Genomic DNA, 25,880 nt, shown 5'->3' with positions numbered 1-25,880 from the left:
AGGCATCTGCTTCAGCTCTTCAGTCGTAATGGACTTTTCTCTGTACCGTCACAACTGTAGCTCGTTAGACACACCATTCAACGTCAAGTTTGTCAAGCTTTGAACCAAAATAGGTTATAGATCAGACCAGCCACAGAAACCACAACGTTAACTGGCTAAACCCGAATCTTCTTATCAGGCGCAACACAGCTCCGTTTCGAGCTTTGTGGAGCCTCATGACAACCCTGGTACTCTGGGCTTGGCTCGGATCATAGCTAGTTCTTCCAACAGGGTGCGATGTCTATACGCAAGACGAATATCCGGTACATTCGTCTAAAACACCCCAAATACTCCATGAACTGCCAAACAGTTTCAGCTAACAAGTATTACATACCTTGTGAATATCGTTTCCGGCTGCTCCAGGCAAATACCATTCTCGACCTAACCAGTGCCGCTTGAGTTCCATTTCAAACCCGCTTTGGAGAACCGAGTTGCGGGCAAGCTCAGCGAGAGAGCTTTGTGGCAGTTTATAGATCTATAATAGTCATCAGCACAGCAGTTTCTCCTGATGTGCGATCTAAAATCATAATAGATCTATCTTACGTGTGCTGCGACGCTGTATTCTTCTAAAAGCGGTTCCTGTCAACAAAAACATGAAATTCGGAATGTTCGCGGGGTTCCATATCATCATACCTTTGTAAAATGAAATTGAAGCGGGTCATCAGTGCTCAAACTGACATTTAAACCTGTTTTGAAGAAATCAGGGAGGGGGTTTCTTTCATACGTGAGAAAGAGGGCGTTGTTGCTGAGAGGACTCATGGCAAGACCGATCTGCTTCAGATAGAACAGGTATTGCAATGCTGGGACTTTACGGAGCAAAATGCCGTGGGAAATAGAATGCGATGTAAGGAACGCCGCTGTTAGATGATCAGTATCTCCTGCTTCTCCTGCATGAGGGCGCAAAACGAATGTGTCTTTGAAACGAACTTAGGTAAGAAGGTGCATACGTCACAGCCTAGGAAAGTAACATACTAAATCCTCGGGCCCGCCTCCAGTTGTTGAGACTAGCCATATTCGCATACATGTAATAAATCCTGTAACACGTCTTGAAATAAAACACAGAGCATACGAGAGAAAACTATACCAATATGAGTATGGTGGGTTTTGAGGAGCATCCCACAATCGAGGGTATGGGAACTTGCGGTGGAACCTTCTTTCGGCCTTTGATTCATCATCAACACTGTCAAAGCCGATCACACGCTGAAGAAAGATATGAAGTTCGGGGTGCGACGTGGGATCACGAGTGACCTCGAACAAAGGGCGGAAAATATCTATACAAGGCGGAAACTCAGCTATTGCCAGAGACGCGAGATAATACCTGACATACTGGTGACAATATCTTCAAACGTCGAAACAGAACCATTGTCTTTGTATATGTTATACAAACGTGGAATCTGAACAAGCCAGCGCACATTGTGCGAATACAGTTTATTCCCAACTATCCACTTGGCCAGTTTGTCCCATTCGTTTGGAGACCGACCGTATATGCTGATTCGCCATTCGCAATTCTTGACATAGAGTAAGTACCAGTGGATAGCTGTGCGCATATAACAATCACCTGATACTTGCTTTGTTCAAGGTCAGTCATGACCTCTAACATACAGTGTTAGCTATCAAACAGCCAACGATTACAGGACCAACCTTGCGTCAGCTCTGCCAGATATCGTCCTTCTATATAATTGTCTGTTTTCAAGAAGATTTCTCGCAGCCTAGATTCTCCGATAGGATTGTATTTCAAGTTAAATTTGTCAAAGCGGTGAAACGAGTCTTGATGCGCGTGCATATCAAGTGTGTCGATGGAAAGCTCATACGCAGTCAGTTTCAGAGACTGGAATACCTGCTCGAGGGTTAATTCTGCGCCATCGCGGAAAATGACAACATCCTATTACCAGTATCAAATAAAATGGAGTTTTACCAAGCATGCAATGATCTCACCTGGGGGCTACGCTTCATTTTTGATTTGATGAATCGCAGAAGATGCTTCTGATTCATGCTGCTAGAATGATGAACATGGGTATCAACTTTGCGCACATTATAGAAATCGCTATTGTGCCGTTTAGCCCGTATATCGCCTCTCAAGCATTTCCTATATATGCTTACCGATGAGGGACCGTCTATTAGCCCAATACATTATCAGTTCTTTGTGTTTTCATATGACCAACCTGGACACACCTTCATGTCTGCCAATTCCTGGTACTCATTCAAGAGGCTGTACATCTCAAACTTACTTGCAAGATACTTCAACCGACGATATGCAACGCTCTTAGTTGGACCATCAGAAATAACCGAAAGAACATAATCGAGGTCCACGAAGTATTCGCGTATATTCGGTATATCGAACAACGGCTTTTGGTTTTCATCTGGACAACAAAGGATATAATAAATAGCTGAGTAGTTGAAAGGAATGGAAGATGGTGGACCTTTCGAGCTTTCGTAAACCTGATAAACGCCCTTGTCGTCAATCTCGAACGTCCAAGAGTCTGCGCCAGGAATCTTTGGACGTATAGAGTCAGAGTCGTCGTATTGCGTGGCGTGGCCATCTACATTGATCACTTTTTCTTTCTTTGACCAGTGCCAGTGAGGAGGTGGGGGTCTAGGGTATATATTCCACGGTTCAAATGGACTTTTAGAATCCTTCAACGTAGCATAGTCTGTATCTGCCCTAACGCCAGACACATCGGCCATACCCTCAGGAAGGCCGCCAAAGCGTCCATCATGGTCCTTTGGATTATCGCCAAGCCTCTGTAGCGATCTGGCTATGTATTTATCGCGCAGCTCAACACATTGCTGAAGCGATTGGTATATGCGCGCAAGTTCGGGTGTAATCGCGGTATCAACTAAAGAAAGATGCATTAGAGGGGCTAACGGTAGGGTAAATGTCGTGAAACTATCGCACTGTGTACTTGAGCTTCTGCTCTTTCCTCCCTCTCTTTGTCCTCGAAAAAAGGTGATGCATCAACATCGTTCATAGCTGGGAGAGTTTCTGGGATGGCAGACAGCTTAAGACTAGCTGCGTAGGGTGAAACACCACCGTCTGGATGGGGATCAGGCGATATACTGGGTGAGCCGAGGATGGATATGGGTTTCGAAGTATCAGACGTCCGCCGATGAGCCCAGTACTTCCCTTCGATCTAATCCATGTCCAAGACTGCATGAAGTACAATTTTACTTCAGTGCTAAAGATAACAAAACGTACGTGTTGAAGATTCTTTTCATCGTTGTAACCATAGAATCCATCCCTAGCTTCGGGTATCGTCAGTCCAGGACTGGGTGAGCATTCACTGACATCGCTTGTGGGCGTTTCGACAGACCTGACCTGTCCCATATCGTTGTTGTCTGAGGGCATCGTGGCTGGAAATACAAGTTTTAAGATACGTTTATATTTTCAAACCACAGGCAATGCGTGTAATATGAAAGTCACTCCCGAGTTCCATCCGAGCATTGTGGCGCAACTGTGGCACTGCCATCCCACTCTTTGGAAACAAAAAAGTTGCAGAATACACCTGAGCCTTTCTCTAAGCAAGCCCACCTTTCTCGTGAAAAGGATATTTCGGGTAAATTAGCTTTCTTTCTAATATCCCGTGGACTAGTCTCATGATCTCGTTGTGAAAGCTCAGATTGAAACATTAGCGACATTCGAAGTAAACGCTGAAAATATTTCAGGCGCCTGAAAAAATAAAAGTGATGATTTGTAAGCATGCTGTAGTTGGAAAGAAAATACGGCGCTTACAAAAAAAATTCCTTTGATAATGCCAATCTGTTGAACTCCGCTTCAACTTGGACCGTATTATGGAATGGACAGCAAATGACACAGGTTGTTTTCGTCCCCACGCTTGTGCCTCACCACTCCATGCATCGACAACCTTCGCGGCATTCAAGACCCCCTGTTGACGACGATGTAGACGATAACGACGAATTATCTGACAGTGATGTCGACAATAGGAACACCCAAGGTTCCCGCAAGTCTAGGCGACCAGGTATCAAGTGGACTGCTGACCGTACTGATCGTCTCCTAGACTGGCTGGAACAGAATGTCGAAAAGCGACATTTACTTTTCTCGGATTCTCAGGAAGATGCCACCAAGGAGAGTAGAAAGAAGGGACAGGCTAAGTCTAGCAAGGTGGTGTTACACGGGGAGCTTGCACAGTATGTATTTGGTGTGGAGAGTGATCCGACTATTTGTGCGACTCTCAAGTCTGACCCGGTGAGGTATACAAAGGCGGTCGATAACCACCTCTCTTCGTAAGTGTTATTTGTTGATCAGCTGAACCTAATATTTAGATAACGATTATTTATCCAGGCTGAAGAAAAAATACCGCCAGTCTTGTCAGGAGCTGGGCCGTACTGGAGCTGGTCTTACGTTTGAGCAACTAGAGAGGAACCCCGAGTATACGGGACCAATTGGTGCGTTTATACGTTAGTTCGTTCGATTTCTGCCTTCCTACATGTGTTTACCATACTACCAGGTGCAATCACGGCCAAGTTCAAAATGTTCCATCGTTTGCATGGCTTCTGGAGGAAGATCCCCAGCTACAACCCTTTCACAACGTCATCAGATGCAGGTCAGGATCATGAGGCACAGGCCTACAATCTTCTGTTCTCAAACACGCGCGGTGGGGGTCATACTAGCCACCATGATGCAAGCAATGTGGCCTCAGCCATGGCGTTGGATATCCCTGCACAGCAGCAGCAGCACTACCCGGTTGACACGCAGACAACGAGCCAATATAATCTGAACTACCACCCGCCGAATCAGCAACTCCATCAGCTTCACTCCATGCCTCAGTACGTTAACCATCGCAACAGCTCCCATGTGGACCCGAGCATGACGTCGTCCTCTGTATCGTCCATGCCTTATGGTGTTTCGTTAACGTCATTACCGTCTATGACAACTGACCCAAATTTCTTCGACTCGAATGCTTCCAGCCTTTTTCCTGGGGCTTATCATCAATCGTTATCTTCTCTGTTTCAGGACAACCACTCCATCTCTTCATTCGAGTCTCTTTTTTCTAAACTGCAGCATGATACACTGGGTCAGGGTCAAGGTCAGCCCGTACTCCCAATGTCTCCTTTACCCCAACCCCAATACCAGACATCTTCGATCTCTGGTGCTTTGGGGATGCCATTTCCCATGTCTCCCACCTTGGACAATGACAACTCTGGTTTCTCCGCAAACCAGTATCCGCCCTCTCCTACATCTAGTTTCTTTTCCGATCAACCACCTGCCTCCCCCGCATCTGGACGATCCAACTTTTTCTCAAACTTACCGCAGACTTCTACTCCGCCTCCTGCAACTTCGCCTCCTGTTTCTCCACCTATCCCTGCTTTGAAAAAAGGCAAACATCCTGCTACGTCTGTAAACATCAGAGACGCCCTTCGCAATCAGCTGGCTGCATCAGGCAAAGAAGCCGCCCAGGAGCAGCGTGTCACTACGAATAGGCGATCCACTACGAAGGATCAGCCAAGTAAGGACGAATCATTGCGTCCAGAAAAGGGAGACGACAAACCTCGTAAACGTCAGCGGTCCCAGTTAGAAGACAACATGTCTATGATGCAGCGGGTCATGGAGCCTGTCGCACAGGCCATGCAGGGAAAGACTAACCTTGAGCAGGAGAAACTCGTTGTGCAGGGAGGTAAAATGGCCGCAAAGAATGCGAAGTACACCGCAATTGCAGAGCGCGCACGCTTCGAAAATCGGAAGAGGGAGAAGGAGACTGTTGTCTTGCAACACGAACAGTTCAAGGAGAAGGTGACGTTGATTACCGAAGGCCAAATTAAAAGAGAACGTGAACAAAGACAACATGAAAAGGACATGTTGAGGATGAAGTTCGAACTTATCCAGGCTGTCAAGGACATCCCTGGTTTGGACAATCGCATTATCTCAACGCTTCTCATGGACAACTCCACCTCCCCTGTCCCTTCTTCCATCATCTCTGACCTCTTTGAACAGTCAATTGTTGGACCTGTTGCCTCCACTTCCACCTTGCCCTCATCCACGTTTGAACCAGGAGCGTCCATCGCAGAAAAGGAGTATAGCGGTGATGAACATGAGAATAGTGCTGATGGCAATGACGATTCGATGGTGATTGATGGGAGGATGATATAGACATTGACTTAACTTGCTATCTCTGCTTGCTATACTGTTGTGATGAACTTTTGTACTCGTGCTTTGTTTTATTTTACAAATGGAATTCAGTTTGTATGTCTGACTAGAAAGCTGACAATGAATTTAATCTACATACAGGTGACTCGAGAATAGTGCTAGCATTAGACGGTGGCGAAAGAGCTGTCCTTCAGGAATAGTGACACCATCAATAACACTCGGGGCAGCTGGCAACTCACCAACTACCGCAATATCATCAGGCACGTCCTCCGAAGGCTCACTCTGATCATCTACACCATCATGGTTGTTATGCCCACCCGGATCGGACCAGTTATCCGAGCTCTCGTCACCTTCAATCAGAATTACCAAGTTGTGGAGGATGAAGCACGACTTGAGCCACGTTACGGCCCATTCGTGCCGATCTTGCGAGCTAATTTGAATGCGGAGTTCGTGGAGTGATTGAAAACGGCCCTTAAGTAAGCCAATAGCGTGTTCGGAACGGATACGGATACGCGATAGATAGTAATTATAGTGGCGTTCACTCTGTGTGAGATTACCATTTGTGGGCCGCTTGAATGGCGCCATGCACCAATCTTGGATGGGATACGCTGAGTCAGCCCATATCCACTCTCCGGCATCCAGAAATAGCGCGTGATCACGGAAGATTTGTGTAGCTTCAAACGCGTAAGAGTCGTGCACACTGCCTGTGTGCCCCAGGGCGTAGTCAACGATCCGTAAGTTGTGAGGCAGGGTTACGAGCTAAAACAAAGAATTAGATAAAATGTATTAATAAGCAATTTTTGTACCTGAGCATTCATCGAATAGTTTGATGATCGATCGTACCAAGCCTCGCCAAAATGGCTCGGCTTTTGAAACAATGGGAATGTTGTCCCATCGACCGAAAGCCAGCCGTCACGCCATGATTCGCACACTTTTGATTGGACAAAAGCTTTGGCTTTTCGTTTTTCATCGTCTGTGGGACTGCACATAGCCATGTCATGCAAAGACATGAGCGCCAAGGCCACCCGCTTAGTGGACAGGACAACAGTGCCGACTGATACTCCTGCCCACTCGGCTACTTCATTACACGATGCCGCATTTCCATAGTGGCCAACGCGAACAAGGAATATTCCGAGCTGAAGGGCCGTGGGATACTGGGGGCTATTGGATGAATTATGAAATATTTGGTGATTTTCAATTAGTGTGACAATCGCATCAAAGGTCGTGGGACGTAAGCGTAGTTTACGCAAGAAATGGCCGAGATCATTATGGCGGGCCCACTCAAGTAAGCCTAGCTGAGGCTGCCGAAAAGCAGGGCTTTTGGGGAAAAAAATGCGTGTCTCCTCCACGGCGGTGTGGAGCATGATGTATAGTGCAGAGGTCAACTGCATGAAGCTGAACCTATCAATCAGCCATGGTTGCTCATCTTCTGAGGTAGTACTTTCGGCCTCTTCATCTGACTCGCCACCCGACTCACTAAGCGGCCCTACCGATTCCAAGTCGAGCTCTGCGCCAAAGTCCGATCCCACAGACTCGAGTCCCGCACGCGGTGAGCTGCTTAGCGACACCCCTACTGAGTCCGAATCGATCGACGAGTAACTCGTGCCAGATCGATCAGATGGCACGTCCTCAGCAGCGAGAGTGTCGACAATGGTCTGCAGTGTTCGGTTTTGTGCACTGACATAGATGTCATCGAGAATTTCCAAGTGCTGATCACGGATGGAGGCACGGTTTCTACTCATAATGACAGTATTATAGAGTCGAGATTTGGGGGATCAGATTTGATTATGAGTCTCTTTCTTATATACTAACTAGTTATTCTGAGTTGAAACTCGATATTTCTTGATTTCGATATCTTATCAGTTTGCACATATTTTTTTTCAACTACAGCATGCTTACAAATCATCACTTTTATTTTTTCAGGCGCCTGAAATATTTTCAGCGTTTACTTCGAATGTCGCTATTTTCTGACTGTTCAGTCCTCAGAATCTTGTAGATGAATCACGACACGAAGTCCGCCGAACACCGCAAGGACGTGAACAGGAGCTCCTTGATGTCGAGCACCAAGTTGATGCACTTCTCGCAAGAAAATAATGAATTAGAAGACGGTGTATTTGCGCTGTGCCCGTAGAATTGCTACAGAACATATCTGTCCTTTCCTTGCCTGCTGAGCGCCCAGAACCAAGCGTGGTCCAAGCGCCACTTTTCCTTACCTAAGTGTGTCGCCGTTGGCGAGCAGTCACGCCCGAGCTCTGGTCATCCATTGGTATCTCTTCTCGTCATCGCAACGATTACGATGTACCGTCCTTCATAGCTATGTTGAAGCTTTGGCTCGAGCGCTCCCGTAACCTCCCCCTGAAAATCGAGATTTACAGCGACCCAGATGCTGACTGTCTGATGATATTCCATGCTCTCGAGATATTGAAACATCACGCCTAATCTTCGCAAGCTCATGTTCTGCGGCATGCTCTTTGGCAGGAGTTTACTGCGAAATTTTGTCGGTTTTGTATTCGGTCAGGTTAAGCATCTGACTGATCTGACCCTTAACCGCCTCAGGATATCCGTAACAGATGCCTATCTATGTATTGATTCATAGCGAAAAACTCGATCACGTAGATTTTCGCCTGCACGACGGTCCGGCACCTCTTGGTCTAGGACGTATCACGCATACCCTAAGGGGCATTCAAGTCATCTCCCCCAGTTGGCCTACTTTTATCGACAGATTGACTCTGCCATCTCCCCGCTCACTATCAGTGTATAATCGAGGTATAGATAAGGATTACTTTTTCAAGATCATCTCTACGATGGTGAACCGGTCTGAGTGTTCTATGGATATGCTAAATACTATGTATATTATAGTTGTCAAAGTTAATGTCGCTGTTCATACGTCTGCATGTAGAGCACTGGGGTAATATTGGTCATCGTTCTGTTTGCAAAGTTGTGTGACGCTTGCCATCGCTGTAGCGTTTGTTTTCTTCTCAGATAGGAGTGCACAATAGAAATCGTATGAGATGACCTCTTCCAAAATCCAATAATCATTACCAACGGCACTGACATCGGATAGTAAGAGCCAATACTTAGTCTCATCCTAGGTGTGATTAGATGGCTTGGAAGCTAGAGTGGATATGGCACCGACTGTACTTACATCGTGTGTTCTTCAACCCATTTGATTATCTTGAAACTTTGGCTGAATCCCTATTTCATAATATTATAGTCTCCTATAAGCACACTTCCGAAGAATAATATCATGATACCTGCATCGTAATGTTGAGATAGATCAGCAAGCTGAGCGTGCGTTTGTATGACCCTGCATGCTGCTCTATTTTTGAAATGCTCTGGATAGACATGACCTATGGCGAAGGCCACGTAGCCCGCTCAAACCGCTCCGCCTTTGCCAACTCGCAAGAAATCAGCGAGTGATTCCGATATTGCTAGGCCATATACTGTGAGCGGAATGTTTGAATGTTCAGGCTTTACCTGTTTTTCTCTTCCAACTAGTGTCCGCTTAATCAGTAGCTCCGATAGACTGCGGCGAGATTGTATTGTTGTAAGTGTGCTTGGACGTTGAGGCCCAAGTTGCTTCTCCTCTCCAGAAAGGGCTCGCTGGTACAGATATTCTGCCTTGCCGTACTGTTTCTGTGATTGATAAACCCCTGTCAAATTGTTCACAGTCGATAGCGTTCGTATATCTTCAATTTCCGTGGCACTTTCCCTTGCCTTTCAGTGCGCAAAGATACAGTTTCTCCGCCTGGTCGTGTCGTCCTTGCAGCTCACATCACAAAGCCAAACTGTAAACCGCCGATAGCGTCGTAGGGTGTCCGTCTCCTAGTTCCTTTCCTAGTCCTTCGAGTGTTCGCCTTATGTAATACTTCAGCATCACGGTACCGTCCTTGCAGTTCGTGTAGCCAGGCTAGATTGTGTACCGTAACCAATGTCTTCCGGTGCTTGTCCCTGAGTGCTTGTCCCTGCCTACGAGCGTCCTTTCATATAAACTTTCCGCATCTTTGCAGCAGGCTGATTCCTGATAGTTTGTGCACTACAAATAGTGTTTCTACATTCCTGTCCCATGCACTCCTCTATGCCGGTGAGTACCTATCGAAATAGTTTCTTCTCTTTGTATCTTCCTCGACTTTCCAGATACTGCGACATATTTACGTCCGCACAAGTAAGCAGTCCCCTGTTGCTACACGCAAATTGGTGAGTGAGTGGATATGGGGGATGAAGAGCTCGCATTGGACTCAACTTTGTGGTGAACTGAACATCTCGCTGTTCTGCAAGGCTCCACAAATTATCTCGACAGCACCGTCGAACCAGAGATCAGCGGTGCCGCCTCCCTTTGCACACTCCTGTACGGTGAGTCGGATCCAGTCATGAATATGTAGTGTTGTAGTATTATTGCTATTTTGGAGTCGCGCCAAAGACGCATGTACTAGTTGCTGTGCAAGTTTATGACGTTCTAATTGCGAGAAAATGTTGATAGCGAGAGACTGGAGTATAGGCTTCATCCTCAATGATTTTCAGCAAGGAATTAACCTGCACTTTAGTAGCGTTTGAGTTCTGCGATAGCTGACTCCACCTCCTGAACAGAGTCGTATGACATCGACTGTGGAGATTTTTCCAGCATCTTTTTTGCTCCCTCGACAAGGACCTGATTAACTGGTATACTTTCCGGGTCCAAGATGAAAGCAACTTCAGAAAGTTGGGAGACAGATATTGATTCTGAGAGATGAAGGTCGCTGTCACCGACATTTGCTGGTATATAGATAAGTCGTTTTCCCATATGAGTATCTTTTCAAATATACATGATAAGCTATTATAGCGTGGTGGAAAAGTCAGAAAAACCTGGGTTTTCAACTCCGAATTTTTGTATATTTGCAATGGCTGAACAATGCTCTGCTTTGATTGCTTCATGAACGCAGCTGCCTGAACTATAGCCAGCGGCAGTCGCCCTACAATACCCACGAGCCGTTTGACGGAGGCGGAAGATGTAACGTCCGTCATATCTATATCCGCGTCAAATAACAGTGTTGTGGCATCTTCTAAGTCAGCGACATGAAGCTCGAGGATTGCGTCTCGCTGCCTTGTCAAGTTCGATACGGCCTTCGCCACATCTTCCGTATGAATACTGTACAGAATACGACCTTGAGAATTCTTCCGAGGTATATGCTCCCGAAGAAAGCCGATTGCGTCCCTTGCGATATCGTCAACGAGCCAGGTGACAGATGATGCATCTTCTAACCAGCAGCTGCAGCGGTCAACTTCACTTCCTGCTCCGAACGGTGTCGCTCGCGATGTGCGACGAGTCCGAGAACCTTCGAGAAACCCTGATTGAGCTTCTCTACCGAAGAATTGGAGACCAAAAAAACTTATATCGCTTTCGGAGAAACGTTGATTTTGTGTATTAGGAGCTAGCTGTGTCACTGCAAGCCCAGGCATACCATGTATGACGCACCAAGCTGGTGAATCCAAATCCTCGTGCGTTGCATCGAGGATTTTTTGGATGATCCCCAGTTCTTTGCCTCTTTCGATAAAAGAAGCAAGAGGATTCACTGGAGGCCATCGTTAAGACCAGTGTGGTACACCCTTCGGTTGGCGTATTGTGCCAGTGGTTATTGGTAATTGTCGTCGTGAATTGGTTTCCATCAACTGGTCATTAACATGACTGAAGAATCCTATTTCTGGCGTCAAAAAACCGAGCGCACGAAACAATATTCAGGACAAGAGAAGAGATAAACTAGGTGCGCTTAAACTGACGGCGTAAATGAATGCTTCGTGCGTGAGGCGTGGCAATTATACTAAGCACCACAATTCGGGTGACCGAACAGAGCGGAAAAACTTGCGGAAAACACATGTAGATGTCCTTCGTACCAAATTCGAACATTCATCCGCGGTTTCGGGACAAATTGCCCTCAAGAATAAATCTTCCATAGATAAGCAAGAATACGCGCTACCTCGAGGTTCAAGCAATGTCTAGAATGAAAGCGAGCCTCTCATTTCTGAGAGCTCCGAGTAAACATTAATATGGACCATTACGGTGTTCTGCTCACCAAAATATAGTAGACGCCCACTGATATATAAAATTGCTAGACATAGTTGTGAATGCCTCTTACCGCATATACAGCTGTCTCGATGCTGTACTGTGTGATCCTCTTGGCGTTTGAAGCTGTCCTCCAGAATGATTGTGATTAAGGCTGCCATCGTTGCGTGAAGGAAGAGGACGGGCGCCACCAGAGCCAAACAGCGCCAACATCAACTTAATCATCTCATTTACCTAATTAATTTAAACTCCAACAAATAGGAAAATTAACTCAATTATTCTATCTTTACGTCTATCAGGTTGAGCTCGTCGACCCACACAACGACAAAGACTTTTTTGGTCAACGACGAACGCAACGACGGCCGCACGAAGACTACTGTTGTCTGCGATGGGGAACACCACCTCGAATACTAATCACAACCGACCAGCCCCCATACCCAGCCGGCGCGTGGACTCGCCTTCTCGCCATGCGGCACAGCGACGAGCACAATCGCCGTCGCCGAGCTCATCGAGCCCCAACCAGCCCCATCGGTCTCTGAGAACAAAGAAAAAATCCCTTGAATTGCCAGACCTGGCGTCTTTGTCGCTCACACCAGCGTCGTCGCACCACAATTCCAGTAACTCATCCCCCCTTTCTCATTACCGCCGTCCTCCACGAACATCATCGCCGATTCCAATCCCAATTCCAGTATCTAACACGGCACAAATAAATAATGCTTCTAATACTGGAACTTCTCCCCGTGGGAGACCACTCAATGTTAAAAACACAGCTGATAACAGTAATCGCGTCAACAACAACAATTATTCTGCAGATGTTCTTTTGGATCAGCCACCGTCGACACATATCCCCGTGCACCACCACCACCGTGGTCGTGGAAACCCTTACTTCCGCGGGGCACCCCTCCAGTACAGCTCCACCCATTCTTTCACCACCCGTGGCCACTCCTCTTCACGACAGCCACAGCAGTCACGTATGCAAGAGATCTACCCCGATCACGGGCAAGAACACGACGACCACCAAATCCAACCAGTATTTCTACCCGAAACGGTCCATTCTACCATCCCCATCGCTCTCATAAAGGCAGAAGAGGAGATCGCAGCCCTCGCCGACGCTGAGCCTGGCCTTGACGAGAACGGGCAACCAGTCCCAAAACGTGCTGGTACCACTACCCCAAAGCCATTCGAAGAGCCCAAAGAGCCGGTCAACGTCAAGATCACATGGAGAGGGGGTGGCAAGAATGTTGTGCTCGCTCGCGCAGGAGATAACAACTGGAAAGGAAGGGTCCCGATGGAACCAGAGTACGCCATCTTCTTTTCTCTTTTTGGCCTGTCACTCACACCATCGTATCTAGTGATCCACCGGTTGATACCACCTGGACGACCTGGGTGTCACTCATGCCAGGAACCCATCATATTCGTTTTATCGTCGATGACCAGTGGCGGGTTGCTGACGATCTCCCGACTGCAGTTGACGACGAAGGAAGTTTGGCCAACTACGTTGCAGTGCCGATCTCAGGCTTCACCCCACCATCGGCATCTGCTGCACAAGTTCAAGTCAATATATCCCTCCCCAGTTCACCTCCTGCGTTTGTTCCCGCTGTTTCACAAACGCCGGGAAAACAATATGCAGCTCACGCACATTCGTTCTGGTCTACGACCACCTCATCTGCGCAAGGTTCTGTTACTGATGCGCCTTCTAATGATGCATCAGGAGATGGGGGTTGGACGCAAGAACTACCTGCTGCGTTAATCGCAGCGGCAAGAGAAGAAGAAGCCTACCTTGCGTATACCGCTGCGTCGGAATATGATCAACATGGGGATTATCAAGGATACTCTGGTGGATATGGCGGGGGGAAAGAGGTGCCAGCACCAAACATTCCACCTGCCCCTGTCCTCCCACGCCACCTTGACAAGCTGATCTTGAATGTCAAAGTTGGACAGGTGACAAGGGGGCGTGAGCGGGAGAGAGAAAGGGAGAGGGAGGCTCGCGAAAGAGAGCGCGAGAGGGAGAGAGAGGGGAGAAGGAAGCAAGGGAGGAGTTTGCTTGGGATGACTAGTACAGTCGCAAATTCCTTAAGTAACCCACAGCCGACGAGCGATGCTCCAGCTCTTCCGATAACGACGGCTTCTGGAACAGACGTCACCACTGCACACCTCACTTCAGGTGCAGCACATACCCAGTCAAACTCGGCCTCTACGCATACGAGATTAGGGCTTGACGGCCCTGGGTTAGCTGATGATGCGAGTGTGTTGCCAGTTCCATCGCATGTCGTTCTGCACCATTTAAGTACGAGTGCGATCCGAAACGGTGTTCTTGCGGTGGGGAACACAACAAGGTATCGAAAGAAGGTGAGTATTTACATATGTTCCATTTTATGGACCAGAAACTTGATGAAGAGCTTCAATTAACTGATCCCTTTCTATGTAGTACCTCACGACAATATACTACAAACCGACGTGAGCGTTGCCGCCGAGCCCTCTACCCTGCACCGAATATCTACCTCCGAACTCTTGGCTATACATTCGGACATACTCAACTGTTAACTACACCAACAACTCGAACACGAAATGACTCTTACACATTCACCCATCTCCAAATATGAAGTACGACGGACCGAACGTTGCCAGTAACTTACCGGGGTAATCGGCCAGAAGACGAAGGCTGACCGTATCTATGCCATCTACCACTTTTCTATTACGAGTTTTCAACGATCTCGTCGCCTTGCTCGGCTCTATCGAGGAGAATGTACCATAGAAGGGGCCGGTGTTGCATGACGATAGCGATCACAGGGGCCAACTAGAGCTAGAGTTCTGTACAACCAGTGGCGAAAAGTCTTGTCCATATCAGCAAAATACGCAAAGCCGACATATCCTCATTTGCTCCATGTCGTGGCTCCATTCTGATACGACCACTGCTCCAAAACTGCCATTGTATCCTTAAGTATGAAATCCAAAATACCCATTGCTGTCGGTCGTCTTTTCTCGCCAATCCTTCGAGTACCAGACGTACTTTCCCCCTATCCCTAAGATTAGCTGTGCTGTCCTTCCATGGTCTATGCTTAGTCTTTTCGGTGTATAACGTTCGTTGTTGTCACTCTGTTTTTACCATTCTATATTTTTTTTCTTTCCGCTTTTGCGATGTTATTTATGACGTCCTTCGGGATATATAGATGCGTACTTGTCATGTTGTTACAGCTTTTTGCACTGGATGTATGTTGTGCTGACAGGTTCCTCAGTTTATTGTTCCCACCTGTTCTCTTTTTTCTTATGACTGGGCACCTTCACTTCAATATGCTACAGATCTCATCACTGTTACCTACATCCTCTAGATGACTCAATCACTCAGACTTGTATTTTGCTTAGTACTCGAAGACATGATCGTGGAATCCCGTATGTAAGGCTATCGCGATGAGAACCTTCGGAGTCCGAGGACAAACCTTGACGATGGTCAAATATAATACTTGATATATTGCGTACAAAGCTTTGGTTGATTGCGTCAAATATACAAGGGGGGTCGCAAACCCTCATACATCCTCTCGAAGGAAAGATCTCGATGTTCTTCTACATTACATCAAGAACTAAAAACGTTGGTATTTAGGCGTGCAGCGGGTACAGTGAGACAACAAGGAAAGGGAGATGAGCCGACAAATCGTACAGTGCTTCGAGGCGAGACGTAAAAGATTTACACGATAGAGGAAAATGGATGAAGCGTCAGGAGCCAGCTCAGAATGTGTTCGCCCACGCCTCGAGGTCAAATGTTGACTCCCGAGCAAGGTCTATCCATGAATGTTTCTGGAGAGAGAGAAGAGAGAAAAAAAAAAAGGAATATATCATCAGGTGGTTTTTGGTAGCCATGTATGAGGACCCACCAGTAAATCTTTTGGTGTTTTCCTTGCGTCTGGGTCCTTCAGCAAACAACTATCTACGAAATCCTCCGCGTTTTTTGGGAATCTGCCTTCAGGTGTCAACCGTGGCGCCGGCTCGTTGACAATATGCTGTAATAGTTCCAGGATACTCATCATCCTCCCACCACCTTGTAAACTGACACCCTTGCTCTTCCTTCGGTCCTTCTTGGAATCTTTCTTCGGTGGCGCAGGCGGTAGCCCTACTGTTCCAGGCGAAAGTGTTCCTTCAAAGTCAGATAGGTCGGAGTCATCCGGATCCGACTCTGAGAAAGGAAATCTGCCCAAGGCGAGCTCAATCAACGATATCCCAAGGGACCACACGTCAGATTTGACAGTATATTGAGCGCCTTGTATACGCTCAGGCTGATGACAGCATATCAAATTAGTAAAAGAATCACAACAAAAGCGGCGAAGTGAGACTGACGCTCATGTATGTCGATGTACCTACGAATGTATCAGCAATCGAATTGATGAGTTCCCCTGAAACGCCAAAATCGCAGATCTTGATGTGCCCTTGTGAATTGCACAGGATATTGGATGGCTTGATATCTAACGCGTCCGGTTTAAGGGTGAGCACATAACTGCACTAGGGCGTCCGCAGGCCGCGTCCTTTACTTACCACGGTGAATGATACGGTGAACATCGTATAGGTATGTCAAACCTTCCAAGACGGCAAGTGCGACTTTGCCAACAACCTCGATATCAATAGCCCCGATTTTCTTGTATATCCCGTCCAAAGAGCCTTTGTCCATATACTCCATGCAGATACAAATATTGGGGTCCGAAAGGAATGCACCGTAAAATGAGATGATGTACTTGGAATGACAGTCGTGCATGATGTGCAATTCACGGAGAATCTGCTTTCGTACGGATGGTTTTGCATCGATAAGGACAATCTAGTTTGAATGTCATGAAATCAGTGAATAGATTATGGACTGAAGGCATGGCTTATCGCACCTTCTTTGCCATGATCATGCCTGTGGGAGTGTGTTCAACTTTTTTGACACTTCCTCCATTTCCTTGGCCCAGCTCCCTCAAGTCCTTCAGATCTTCATTTCTAAGGTCGTACCGTGTCTCTGCATTCATGTCGAGGTTCGCCAATGTGTTGGAGAGTGTGGTGTGGTAGGTCATTCTCCGTGCAGACACAGAGCCTGTGGCAGGTGCAGAGCTGGGGCCGTTTGCGACGGTCATCATGCTGCCATCGTTGTCGACGTTTAGGTTTGTCGCTGCCGGCTGTATCTTTGGGGCTGCGAGAGTCATTGGGGGAGGACGTTTCTTGCCCCCCGTTGTCGTTGTCGTGGGTGCGAGCCTTGTGGGCTTTGGATCTGGTATCGGCTCCGGTACTTTTGCAGACTGGGCGACATCGAGCTGAAGGGCCTTGAAGTTGCGTTTCTTGCGGATGGGAGTGGACATGGAGGTTTAAAGCAAGGAAGGTCAGACGCTAGCAAGGACGGGGAATGGATGGATATGTGTCTGAGCTGATAGCCGCAAGGATAGCCGTCGTATTTATTATAATTTATTCGAGAATTCCACCAAACTCGCAAAAATGCGAGTTGGTGCTTAAGTAAGCAAATGCTGTATTCAATTCTCCCTTTTCTTATCCCGTAATCCTGCCATGTTCTGTCGCATTGTTCAGCTGAGTCGAACGTTGGGAGTGGGAAAATACCTGCGGCACACGTCCTTTGAACCGCTGAAAAATCGCTTTTTCTTTGCCTTCAAATCTCACTCTCAGTGTATGTTGTTATGCCCCCATCGTAACTATCATCAACCTTTGTTGGACTTTCTCAAGGTCTGGCACCTCGCAGCTTCCCTTTCAGATTTGCACCTCAAATAATCTTGTAAAAATATCAAGCTCATCGTCAGGAGTGTTAAGGTTATCCATATATACGTCGAACATGAATATCCATCTCTGGGCCAACTGTCAGGTCCTGGTTCTGCCACGAAGCAGACGTCGAACGAATGATCTCGTGTGCGGTTCGCACGTTTTACGCGTTAGACTGTTTTCTGTCTAAAGCGTTGACGTCCTCCTTTGAAGTTCTTCTGACTCGACTACAACTCTACAATAAGGTACCCTCATTGGCTCCCCTATCTGTAAGCAGCACAAGCATTTAACTCAAGTGTGTGCGATGCTGCCTTTATCCATCATCCTTTTCGGCGGCCCGCACTGCGGCCAATAGCGGCAATAAATCGACAACGGACACTGCTCACAATCTTGGCCATCCACTTCAAATATTTCTTTTGAAGGTCTGTATCTTGATAAACATGGATATCCTCGGGCTGGATGTCGCAGCATATCCATAACCCTGTGTTCAAAACGCGGTACATCTGAAGCGCCGAGAGAGGTTACTTTCTACATTTATCGGTTTACACACGCCGCCTATCCGATAACTAACCTTGGCTGTGTCCGTGTCGGTCTATATGACGGCGTTCTAGCGGCGCCCCAGGTGGTCCACCGAGGCTCACCTCACTTCAATTGGGTCCCGACAGCCAAACGTTCGCAGATGGGTCACACACACCCATCATGAATCTGATGCCCATTGGTTGCTGATCGGAAAAACACTCTACTTTTTACAAATGACACCAAGATTTAAGCCTCGGTAGCTAAGGAGATGATGGGTCATCGTCCTGTCGTTAGCAACTTGAAGACCCAGTCTACGCTTGTGAATCTCCCGCTCACCGATCAACGGGCCCATCGAATCGAGGTTCTCAGTCTCGTTATAGGAACAGTATGATAGTTGTAAAACATCACACTTCATTGGTTCACGCTATTTGAGTGAGAATTGTTGATAAATGAATGAGGACCTGCAAGAAATCTTCGACTTCTTGGTTTGATAGGCGCCTGGTAGATAGTGAAAATGTTATTCGCGGAACATGAATTTCATTATCCGACACAGCATCCACCTATGAGTGTACACCGCCAGCCAACAGTCAGAGCCTAAGTTTGTTCATGTACAAACGAATGTCCCTTACGAGTCGGTTCAGTTGTATTTTGATGACTTATATTGATTTTGCTCATAGTCATACTTGAATAGTCTTCTACCATGCTGCTCTGGTGGGCACCTCGCTCGTCGTTGGCTACAGCATAGGATCGCGGTTCGGGTCCCACCCACCATCACCTCAACTTGGACCTACCGTTTCAGCCGCTGAACAAAATTTGCAAAACACCAAAGAGGATAGCAAGGAGGCTGAGAATGATGACGAGGATGAAGATATTGCAGATGGGGACTTAATGGCCGTGAAACCAGGTCTCATGCAGCCTTGTAAACTGGTGCGTCTCCCCGGGTCTACTATACACAACTGTAAGGACTCGATGTGATCAGTTGTCATAGGTACTAGTAGTCCGAACCGATCTAAAGATGAAATCAGGGAAAATTGCTGCGCAGTGAGTTTACTTATCGCCTTTTACTGTGAGACTGACATGAAGTGTAACATGCTATTTTGTATTTTGAAGATGCGGGTAAGGAGCATCACAAAATTCCGCGGATCTGATCTGACCTAAGTCATCTGATTTATAGACATGCTACACTAGCTTGCTACAAAGCACTGGCAAAAAAGAATCCCCAGGTTAGAAAACTTTTTTTCTTCTCGATATTTCATCTTTATTCATTTATGGTGACCACTGTAGCTGTTACAACACTGGGAGTACACTGGGTGCGTAATCATTTATACAGTGCCCTACTTGATTACTGATATGTTGAATTTACGACAGTCAAGCCAAAATAGCACTGAAGGCATCTTCAGAAGATGAATTACTTGAGCTTGAGGCTATCGCAAAAAGTCTGAACTTGTGTGCACGGTCAATACAAGACGCGTAAGCTTTTCTATCTCATTTTCGACAACTTTGTTCACTGTTATTTCTTTTCGTGACAGTGGTCGGACTCAGATTGCAGCTGGGTCTCGTACAGTTCTCGGAATTGGCCCTGGTAAGTGCTATAAGGTTTTATTTTCCAACTGAAGACTGACGCGGTCTGTTTAAGCTCCTGTTGAGCTTATAAATGAAGTTACAGGTCATCTACGTCTTTTGTGATCGTCGCAGAAGTCTCGCTTTTCCCCTAGGGAGTTGACTAGATATTACACCCATCTTATTGAGCACTTTTGCAATCACTAGTTTTACTCATTAGATGTGCTTCTCACACTCCATAGACCTGCCGAGTTCACGATGCCGAGCTGCCGAGATTGTTGTGGCAAGAGACTAGATGTCCATTTTTGTCCAAGATTTTGTGCTCGTCCATATGAATGATTGTACCTCAAACGGATCTCCGTCTTTTCGTCAAAATCTTCAAAATCTTTCCCGGTATAGGGGATCGTCCGAAAAATCAGTTCTCACTTTGGCCGGCGGAAGATGCCGTTGTCACCTTCGAGTCATATCCTGACTCTAGTTTATACACAAAATATATTACAAGTTTTTGACATATGCAGTCTGCCAGTGTGTTGCAAATGTCTTCAATGCAATCTACTGATACAATCGAACTTGCTACACGCGTGCCCTTGCCTTCTTCCTCGTCGACATTGTCTTTTGCACAGGAGTCAGCTGCAGAAGAAGAAGACGTTAATATCAGAAATGAATCATCGCTCGCTCCTGTAGATAAGGGGTTCGGCGCTTGGTCTTTCGTATGTCATGTTTTCATCGATAAAACATCTATCGAATGCCTAGCTGAATTTTAAAATATACTTAGTTGGCTGGGGCCTTCTTCGTGGAGACCATCGTCTGGGGATTCCCTACTGCATACGGAACGTTTCTCAGCGCGTATCTAAGTAACCCGCAATATGCATCGCAACCCCATGCATCTTCTCTTCTCCCGCTTGTTGGTCCCCTTTCCTCGGGCATTATATATTGCTCAGGTGTGTAACTTATTGGGGTGCCCCTGTATGTGCTGGTATTTACGTATCTCAGGTCCAATAATATATCCTTTCACTGCTCGGTATCCATACCACCGGCGAACATGCATGTGGATAGGCACTCTAATCTGTTTCCTAAGCCTATTAGGTGCCAGTTATGCTACGAAAGTAAGTATGCTCACTGTTTAATGTTTCAGATTATTCCTTACGCTCCATCCTAGGTTATAGATTTGGTTATTTTACAAGGCTTCCTATATGCTGTGGGAGGGTGTAAGTATAGTCCAACTATATGTTGTGCACACATGTTGACATTTAAATAGCCTTGCTATATGCGCCTTGCATCTCTTATATGTCAGAGTGGTTCGTAAAACGCAGAGGAATGGCAAATGGTGTAATTTTTGCCGGTATATCCTGATCCGTTTATTCGTCGAAGTAATGCTTACGTTGAATCAAAGGCACTGCTACAGGAGGTCTAATCCTACCTCTCGTCCTTCCGACTTTGCTCAATTCCTTCGGCCCAGCAAAAGCTTTGAGGATCCTCTCCGTGGTCCTTATCGGCTCCCTTATGCCTTTCTTGCCCTTCATCAAAGGTCGCTTGCCTGAATCGCGTATACATGGTCCTCGGGCTAAATCAGACAAGTCTTGGATGACGAGTGTATCTTTCTGGGTCATAATTTCAGCGAACACGGTACAGGGCTTTGGATACTTTGTTCCCATCGTTTGGCTGCCAAGTTTGTGCCTCTTTTATTTGTTCCTTTCCCCCCTTTTTTTCTGAACGTCATTACACGGGCTTTTTACTGTCCAGCTTTTGCTAGTGCCCTCAATCTCAGCAGCACAAACTCTTCCGTCACTCTCGCCATTCTTAATGGTAAGTATCTCAGAGGATTATCTAGGTCTCATCACTACTTACAATCGTCTGTTCACGAACCAGGTGCTTCGGTGGTCGGTCGTCTTGGACTGGGCTTCTTGTCCGACAAATACGATCCCTGGCTACTCGCGCTTTCCAGCCTAACTCTCACATCACTCACAACATTCGTTCTCTGGGGTGTCCTGTCCAACACATTCGCAGGCCTTATTGCATTTGGTATCGCGTATGGGACCCTCGCCGGAGGGTGGACGTCGCTCTGGACCGGCTTTGTAAAACCTTTCGCCAGTAAGTAGTATTTCTTACGCCCATAAGTCAGATTCGGAGAGGCTAATCGGTGGCTTAGAGGACGATCCGGGCCTTTCGACTTCTCTCTTCGGATACTTTTTGCTATCTAGAGGCCTTGGAAATGTCCTCTCAACCCCTATCTCGACCTCCCTTTTCAACGGTAACGTCACCAACTTCGACCACCAAAAAAACGGATTCAATGTAGGCGGTGGAAAATTCGAGAAGATGATTGTTTACGCTGGAACATGTTTCGCCGGTGCTGCTTTGATTGCTGTTACTGGTTGGGGAGTGGAAAAGATGAAAAAGAGGAGATAATTTACTATGTTTCTTATTGCAGCAATTGCTATATGATGGTAACCACTGCTTACGCCAGTAGTAAGCCATGCCACAGCACCATATATTTTCTCCACAAGCAGATTATATCTATTTTGTGGTTAGAGTATACTACGTGAAAGCTAACATGCAACTATGGACAGTCTGTACAAAAAATGTGACAAATACTGAGGGCGACCGGTCCCTTTTCATAGCGCCATACCTGTTGGCTCCTCCGCAGGCATATGGTCCTTGGTATGTACCTCTTCGAGATCGACATGAACATGTGCCCCCTCCTCATCATGTTCAGGTAGTTCGGTAACTGTAGTCACAGCCGTAAACGACTGACTGTGAGAGAACGACGTTTCTGACACGGGAGATTGTACCGGAGTCGCGATGGGTGTGGTAGACGCAAAGCTAGTGACACTGCCCCGCTGAGAAAACCTTGCGGCCCTCGTCGACCAAAATGACTGTATACCAGCTCCCCATGCTCCCAACGCAGCCTTCGTCTCTGAGGCAGCCTGCGTAACGCTGACAGGTCGCGTTCCGCCTCCACTGCCACTCGACTCTCTGGACGTCTGCCGCTTCATGTCAACCACAGTTTCCTGTGTAGGGAAATCGGCATCTGATTTGGATATAACGACAGGAGTAACTGGGGTGCTGGGAACACTGGAAATATCTGAGGTAGAGACCGAGCTCGGGGTGCGTTGCCCCCATCGGCCTTTGACACCTTCCACAGCTTTGAAGAAATTTGTCGACCCAGCGGTCAGGGTTCGCGAAATGGCTTCACGGGTAGGTGCTAGCTGCTGATCCAACTTTAACTCCTGTATACCCTCTGAGAGTCGAAGTCCGATGTCTGCAACAACAGAAGGTTTCTCGTTACAGGGATGTCTAAAAGGAAGACTTCCAGTTGCAGATACTATTTGATAAAATCAAAAGACAAAACTGACCTTGGTTCCACGATGTCAAACAGCATAGGATCTGTCGTTCTGTCCCATACTTGATAGGCATTCGTTTTCATGAACTCGGTGATCCATAAAGGATTGAAATCCTCGATGGAATTGACATCTAAAATGACAGGTCAGGTGGTTTGGTGCGTTATATAACAGTAATGCTACCTGGTCCCCCTGCTATAATGACGCCACCGCCCTTTCCTTTGATTAGAAACTCCCGATATCGCACAGAAGCCAAGGCCGCAAAGATATACTCCTCGAACTTGTAAGGTCACAGATTAGCCATAACACAACCCTTTGCTATAGAGTCATCTCCTTACTTTGGCTCTAAGATAGTCATCACTACCCTTGAAACTGCACAAAGATATGTCAAAAGTATATCTACAACGTGACGAGAAACTTACTGTATTCCAGTTGGACTGGTAGCTTCACTTTCGCTCCACCCTTCATTAACATCCCTCACTATTTCATCCATCCATTTTCTATCTGCAGCAGTCAAGCCAGCTACTCGTTCCAGTCGAGGGTCACGAAACTCCAGCGTGGCATTTTCCGTCTATAGCATATAATATGTTCAAATCCCGTCTCGTAACTGCAGCGGTTTCGAAAGAAACGACTTACGTTGATAAGAAGTTCGATTTCTTTTTGCTGAGTTACGATTGAGTTGGTGCTCCCACATAGCCAGCTTTGCGAGTCCTTGAGCAGATCAATCTGCTGGAGAGGTAAGTACGGCTGGAAAAATGCATCCTGCAGAAGAAGACATCAGGTGGTGTTCGAGTGGGATGAATAGAGCCTAGTGCATGCCTTGCCGAAGACATCCAATGGGAGTCCCATGTATGCCATCATACTTTTTCGGTCGGATGTTCGCAGAGAAGAGGGCCGGCTTAGTGTAGGAGCGCGCGATGCTAAAGGCGGAGAGCCACAATCATCGAGCGTCTGCAGTAGGCCTTATGTGATCGGAAAAATCAGCGATGTATAATAGACGACGGTAATATGCGCACGTACCCGGTATAAGGGATATTAAGGAGTATTGATAATTACACAAGCGCTCTACAGGATGGCCAAAAAATATGATCTAGTTATCTTTAGTATGCACAGCTCGGTGTGGATGAAAAGAGAAAACTTACCTTCTTCTGAAGGATGAGAGCTTTGACTAGAACAAGCGTTCGATGGCGGAATGTGTGTACGAAATCCCGTCTATAATGACACATGAGTTATTGGTCTGATGTTATCGAATGATCTACTTACAGACTTGTGCCTGAATTATGGGATCGGTATATGCTCAGCAACTTTGAAGCATGCACCTTGGGACTCACCCATGTAAAGGCCACTTTCAGTAAGTTGTGTGCGCAATGAAGTTTCAAGAGAAGAGATAAAATCGACTAGAATATTAGTCTCCCGAAAATCCCTACATATAACATTATCAGGCACCATAGCTAAGTCATTTCCGAGTAAAGGTCAAGTACCTTTGATTGAATAAAGCCCGAGTCACGACGCCCAACTTATCACTACAAACGAGTGGGTTATGCGAAGGTCGACTATTGAAAAACGTGTCCGCTTACCGTATTGGACCAAAGACTGGCCTCGATACTAGTACTACAACAGCTTTCTGTACAATTGACCGAGTGACATCGGCATCTTTTACCAGGAGAGTAGACGCCGGTATTTGTCGATTGCATCTAATGGACAATGTATCAGATCAGCTTCTTGTCGTATCTTACTTCTGACGTACGATATCCCAAAAATTGTGCTAGGATTTGGTGATGAGGGTACTAAATGAAAGTAGGAATAGTCTTCAAGTGACTGAATGCGCAGTGATCAACATGATAGCTAACAGAACCATAGAGGTAAAAAGTACCATATGAGCGCCGTCTGGTAACGCCAAGAAGGGGAGAATTTTAGACACTTCTTCGTCTTCAAATATATCCCCTTTGTAGAACTCTATCTTTGGTCCCACCTGATATCTGATCTATGAATGCTGCTCTTCGGATAACGTAACGAACGTACCAAATGATTGAAGTCTATTAACGCGACACCCAAAACCAGGGGGCCATCAGGGGGCTGTAGTAGCATAGACTCTGGTCGCGCCTTTTTCGAGTAAGACGAAGCAGCCGAAGAGAAAGACCCTGCATCGTTCGAATTCGAGGACAACCTGGGTGGATACGTAGGAAGCGTGGTGGTTTTCGGTTCCTCCAATACGGACGGGGCAGCAGAAGTAATCGAGCTCTCTCTCCGGGCGTCAAGTTCGCTGGCCATTTCGCTGGTGTATTCGCTTACATCGTCTGTCTCTGAATTGAAGTCAATTTCTATGGAATCTTCTCGAGAATTTGAGAGTGCCTCATGGGCACGTAATGGCGAAAGATTGATGACAGCTGAACGAGGAGAACCTGCGGGAGATGAAAGAGAAATTGAGAGCTGTGAAGCAGTATCGGCATCGTCGTTGTCGTTCTCGCGGTCGTCGTCATGGTCGTCGTCGTGGTCTGGAACCAAGAAGTGGGAGTTATGGTTTTCCAGGGGAACGGAGTCTAGCAGCGACATGTTT

The 25,880-nt window shown here is 46.8% G+C and overlaps 10 protein-coding genes across 10 annotated transcripts; 5 read left to right on the top strand and 5 right to left on the bottom strand.

Moving 5' to 3' along the window:
* Positions 1-213: 213 nt before the first annotated feature.
* SERLADRAFT_439455 (uncharacterized protein) lies at positions 214-3,385 on the bottom strand (the record flags this gene model as incomplete). The annotated part of the gene is made up of 14 exons (XM_007319852.1): positions 214-312; positions 374-514; positions 583-618; positions 673-953; positions 1,012-1,073; positions 1,124-1,310; positions 1,367-1,547; positions 1,598-1,632; positions 1,681-1,921; positions 1,975-2,083; positions 2,140-2,153; positions 2,212-2,876; positions 2,936-3,170; positions 3,236-3,385. 14 exons carry the CDS (start codon positions 3,383-3,385, stop codon positions 214-216), a joined length of 2,436 nt encoding a protein of 811 aa, XP_007319914.1.
* Positions 3,386-3,982: 597 nt separating this feature from the next.
* SERLADRAFT_393142 (uncharacterized protein) lies at positions 3,983-4,824 on the top strand (the record flags this gene model as incomplete). The annotated part of the gene is made up of 3 exons (XM_007319851.1): positions 3,983-4,281; positions 4,340-4,455; positions 4,506-4,824. Coding segments are annotated over 3 exons (734 nt in total), but the record flags the coding sequence as incomplete, so codon positions are not given.
* Positions 4,825-4,948: 124 nt separating this feature from the next.
* Positions 4,949-5,456, top strand: SERLADRAFT_393137 (uncharacterized protein; the record flags this gene model as incomplete). Its single annotated transcript, XM_007319850.1, has 1 exon — positions 4,949-5,456. A coding segment is annotated over one exon (292 nt), but the record flags the coding sequence as incomplete, so codon positions are not given.
* A 766-nt stretch (positions 5,457-6,222) lies between these two features.
* SERLADRAFT_393135 (uncharacterized protein) lies at positions 6,223-6,653 on the top strand (the record flags this gene model as incomplete). Its single annotated transcript, XM_007319849.1, has 1 exon — positions 6,223-6,653. The coding sequence occupies one exon, from the start codon at positions 6,443-6,445 to the stop codon at positions 6,599-6,601; it is 159 nt and encodes a 52-aa protein (XP_007319911.1).
* Positions 6,654-10,682: 4,029 nt separating this feature from the next.
* SERLADRAFT_439452 (uncharacterized protein) lies at positions 10,683-11,578 on the bottom strand (the record flags this gene model as incomplete). Its single annotated transcript, XM_007319848.1, has 2 exons — positions 10,683-10,894; positions 10,945-11,578. The coding sequence occupies 2 exons, from the start codon at positions 11,576-11,578 to the stop codon at positions 10,683-10,685; spliced, it is 846 nt and encodes a 281-aa protein (XP_007319910.1).
* Positions 11,579-12,063: 485 nt separating this feature from the next.
* Positions 12,064-12,364, bottom strand: SERLADRAFT_470952 (uncharacterized protein; the record flags this gene model as incomplete). Its single annotated transcript, XM_007319847.1, has 1 exon — positions 12,064-12,364. The coding sequence occupies one exon, from the start codon at positions 12,338-12,340 to the stop codon at positions 12,113-12,115; it is 228 nt and encodes a 75-aa protein (XP_007319909.1).
* Positions 12,365-14,151: 1,787 nt separating this feature from the next.
* SERLADRAFT_470951 (uncharacterized protein) lies at positions 14,152-15,572 on the top strand (the record flags this gene model as incomplete). The annotated part of the gene is made up of 2 exons (XM_007319846.1): positions 14,152-14,528; positions 14,608-15,572. 2 exons carry the CDS (start codon positions 14,229-14,231, stop codon positions 14,638-14,640), a joined length of 333 nt encoding a protein of 110 aa, XP_007319908.1.
* A 75-nt stretch (positions 15,573-15,647) lies between these two features.
* SERLADRAFT_470947 (uncharacterized protein) lies at positions 15,648-17,585 on the bottom strand (the record flags this gene model as incomplete). Its single annotated transcript, XM_007319845.1, has 5 exons — positions 15,648-15,971; positions 16,049-16,447; positions 16,509-16,633; positions 16,704-16,980; positions 17,042-17,585. The coding sequence occupies 5 exons, from the start codon at positions 17,495-17,497 to the stop codon at positions 15,903-15,905; spliced, it is 1,326 nt and encodes a 441-aa protein (XP_007319907.1).
* A 1,436-nt stretch (positions 17,586-19,021) lies between these two features.
* On the top strand, positions 19,022-20,338 carry SERLADRAFT_470946 (uncharacterized protein; the record flags this gene model as incomplete). The annotated part of the gene is made up of 9 exons (XM_007319844.1): positions 19,022-19,056; positions 19,117-19,352; positions 19,414-19,466; positions 19,536-19,541; positions 19,600-19,648; positions 19,710-19,735; positions 19,794-19,895; positions 19,955-20,007; positions 20,062-20,338. 9 exons carry the CDS (start codon positions 19,032-19,034, stop codon positions 20,109-20,111), a joined length of 600 nt encoding a protein of 199 aa, XP_007319906.1.
* A 1,664-nt stretch (positions 20,339-22,002) lies between these two features.
* Positions 22,003-25,411, bottom strand: SERLADRAFT_362188 (uncharacterized protein; the record flags this gene model as incomplete). Its single annotated transcript, XM_007319843.1, has 16 exons — positions 22,003-22,076; positions 22,135-23,279; positions 23,339-23,456; positions 23,507-23,603; positions 23,662-23,695; positions 23,746-23,894; positions 23,960-24,085; positions 24,143-24,285; positions 24,344-24,413; positions 24,466-24,535; positions 24,651-24,746; positions 24,805-24,846; positions 24,901-25,017; positions 25,071-25,141; positions 25,197-25,295; positions 25,346-25,411. 15 exons carry the CDS (start codon positions 25,409-25,411, stop codon positions 22,598-22,600), a joined length of 1,980 nt encoding a protein of 659 aa, XP_007319905.1.
* Between the last annotated feature and the right edge of the window lie 469 nt (positions 25,412-25,880).

Source organism: Serpula lacrymans, assembly GCF_000218685.1.
Source record: "Serpula lacrymans var. lacrymans S7.9 unplaced genomic scaffold SERLAscaffold_8, whole genome shotgun sequence".
NCBI classification, from domain to species: domain Eukaryota; kingdom Fungi; phylum Basidiomycota; class Agaricomycetes; order Boletales; family Serpulaceae; genus Serpula; species Serpula lacrymans.
This window is presented reverse-complemented; position numbering and strand designations above follow the sequence as displayed.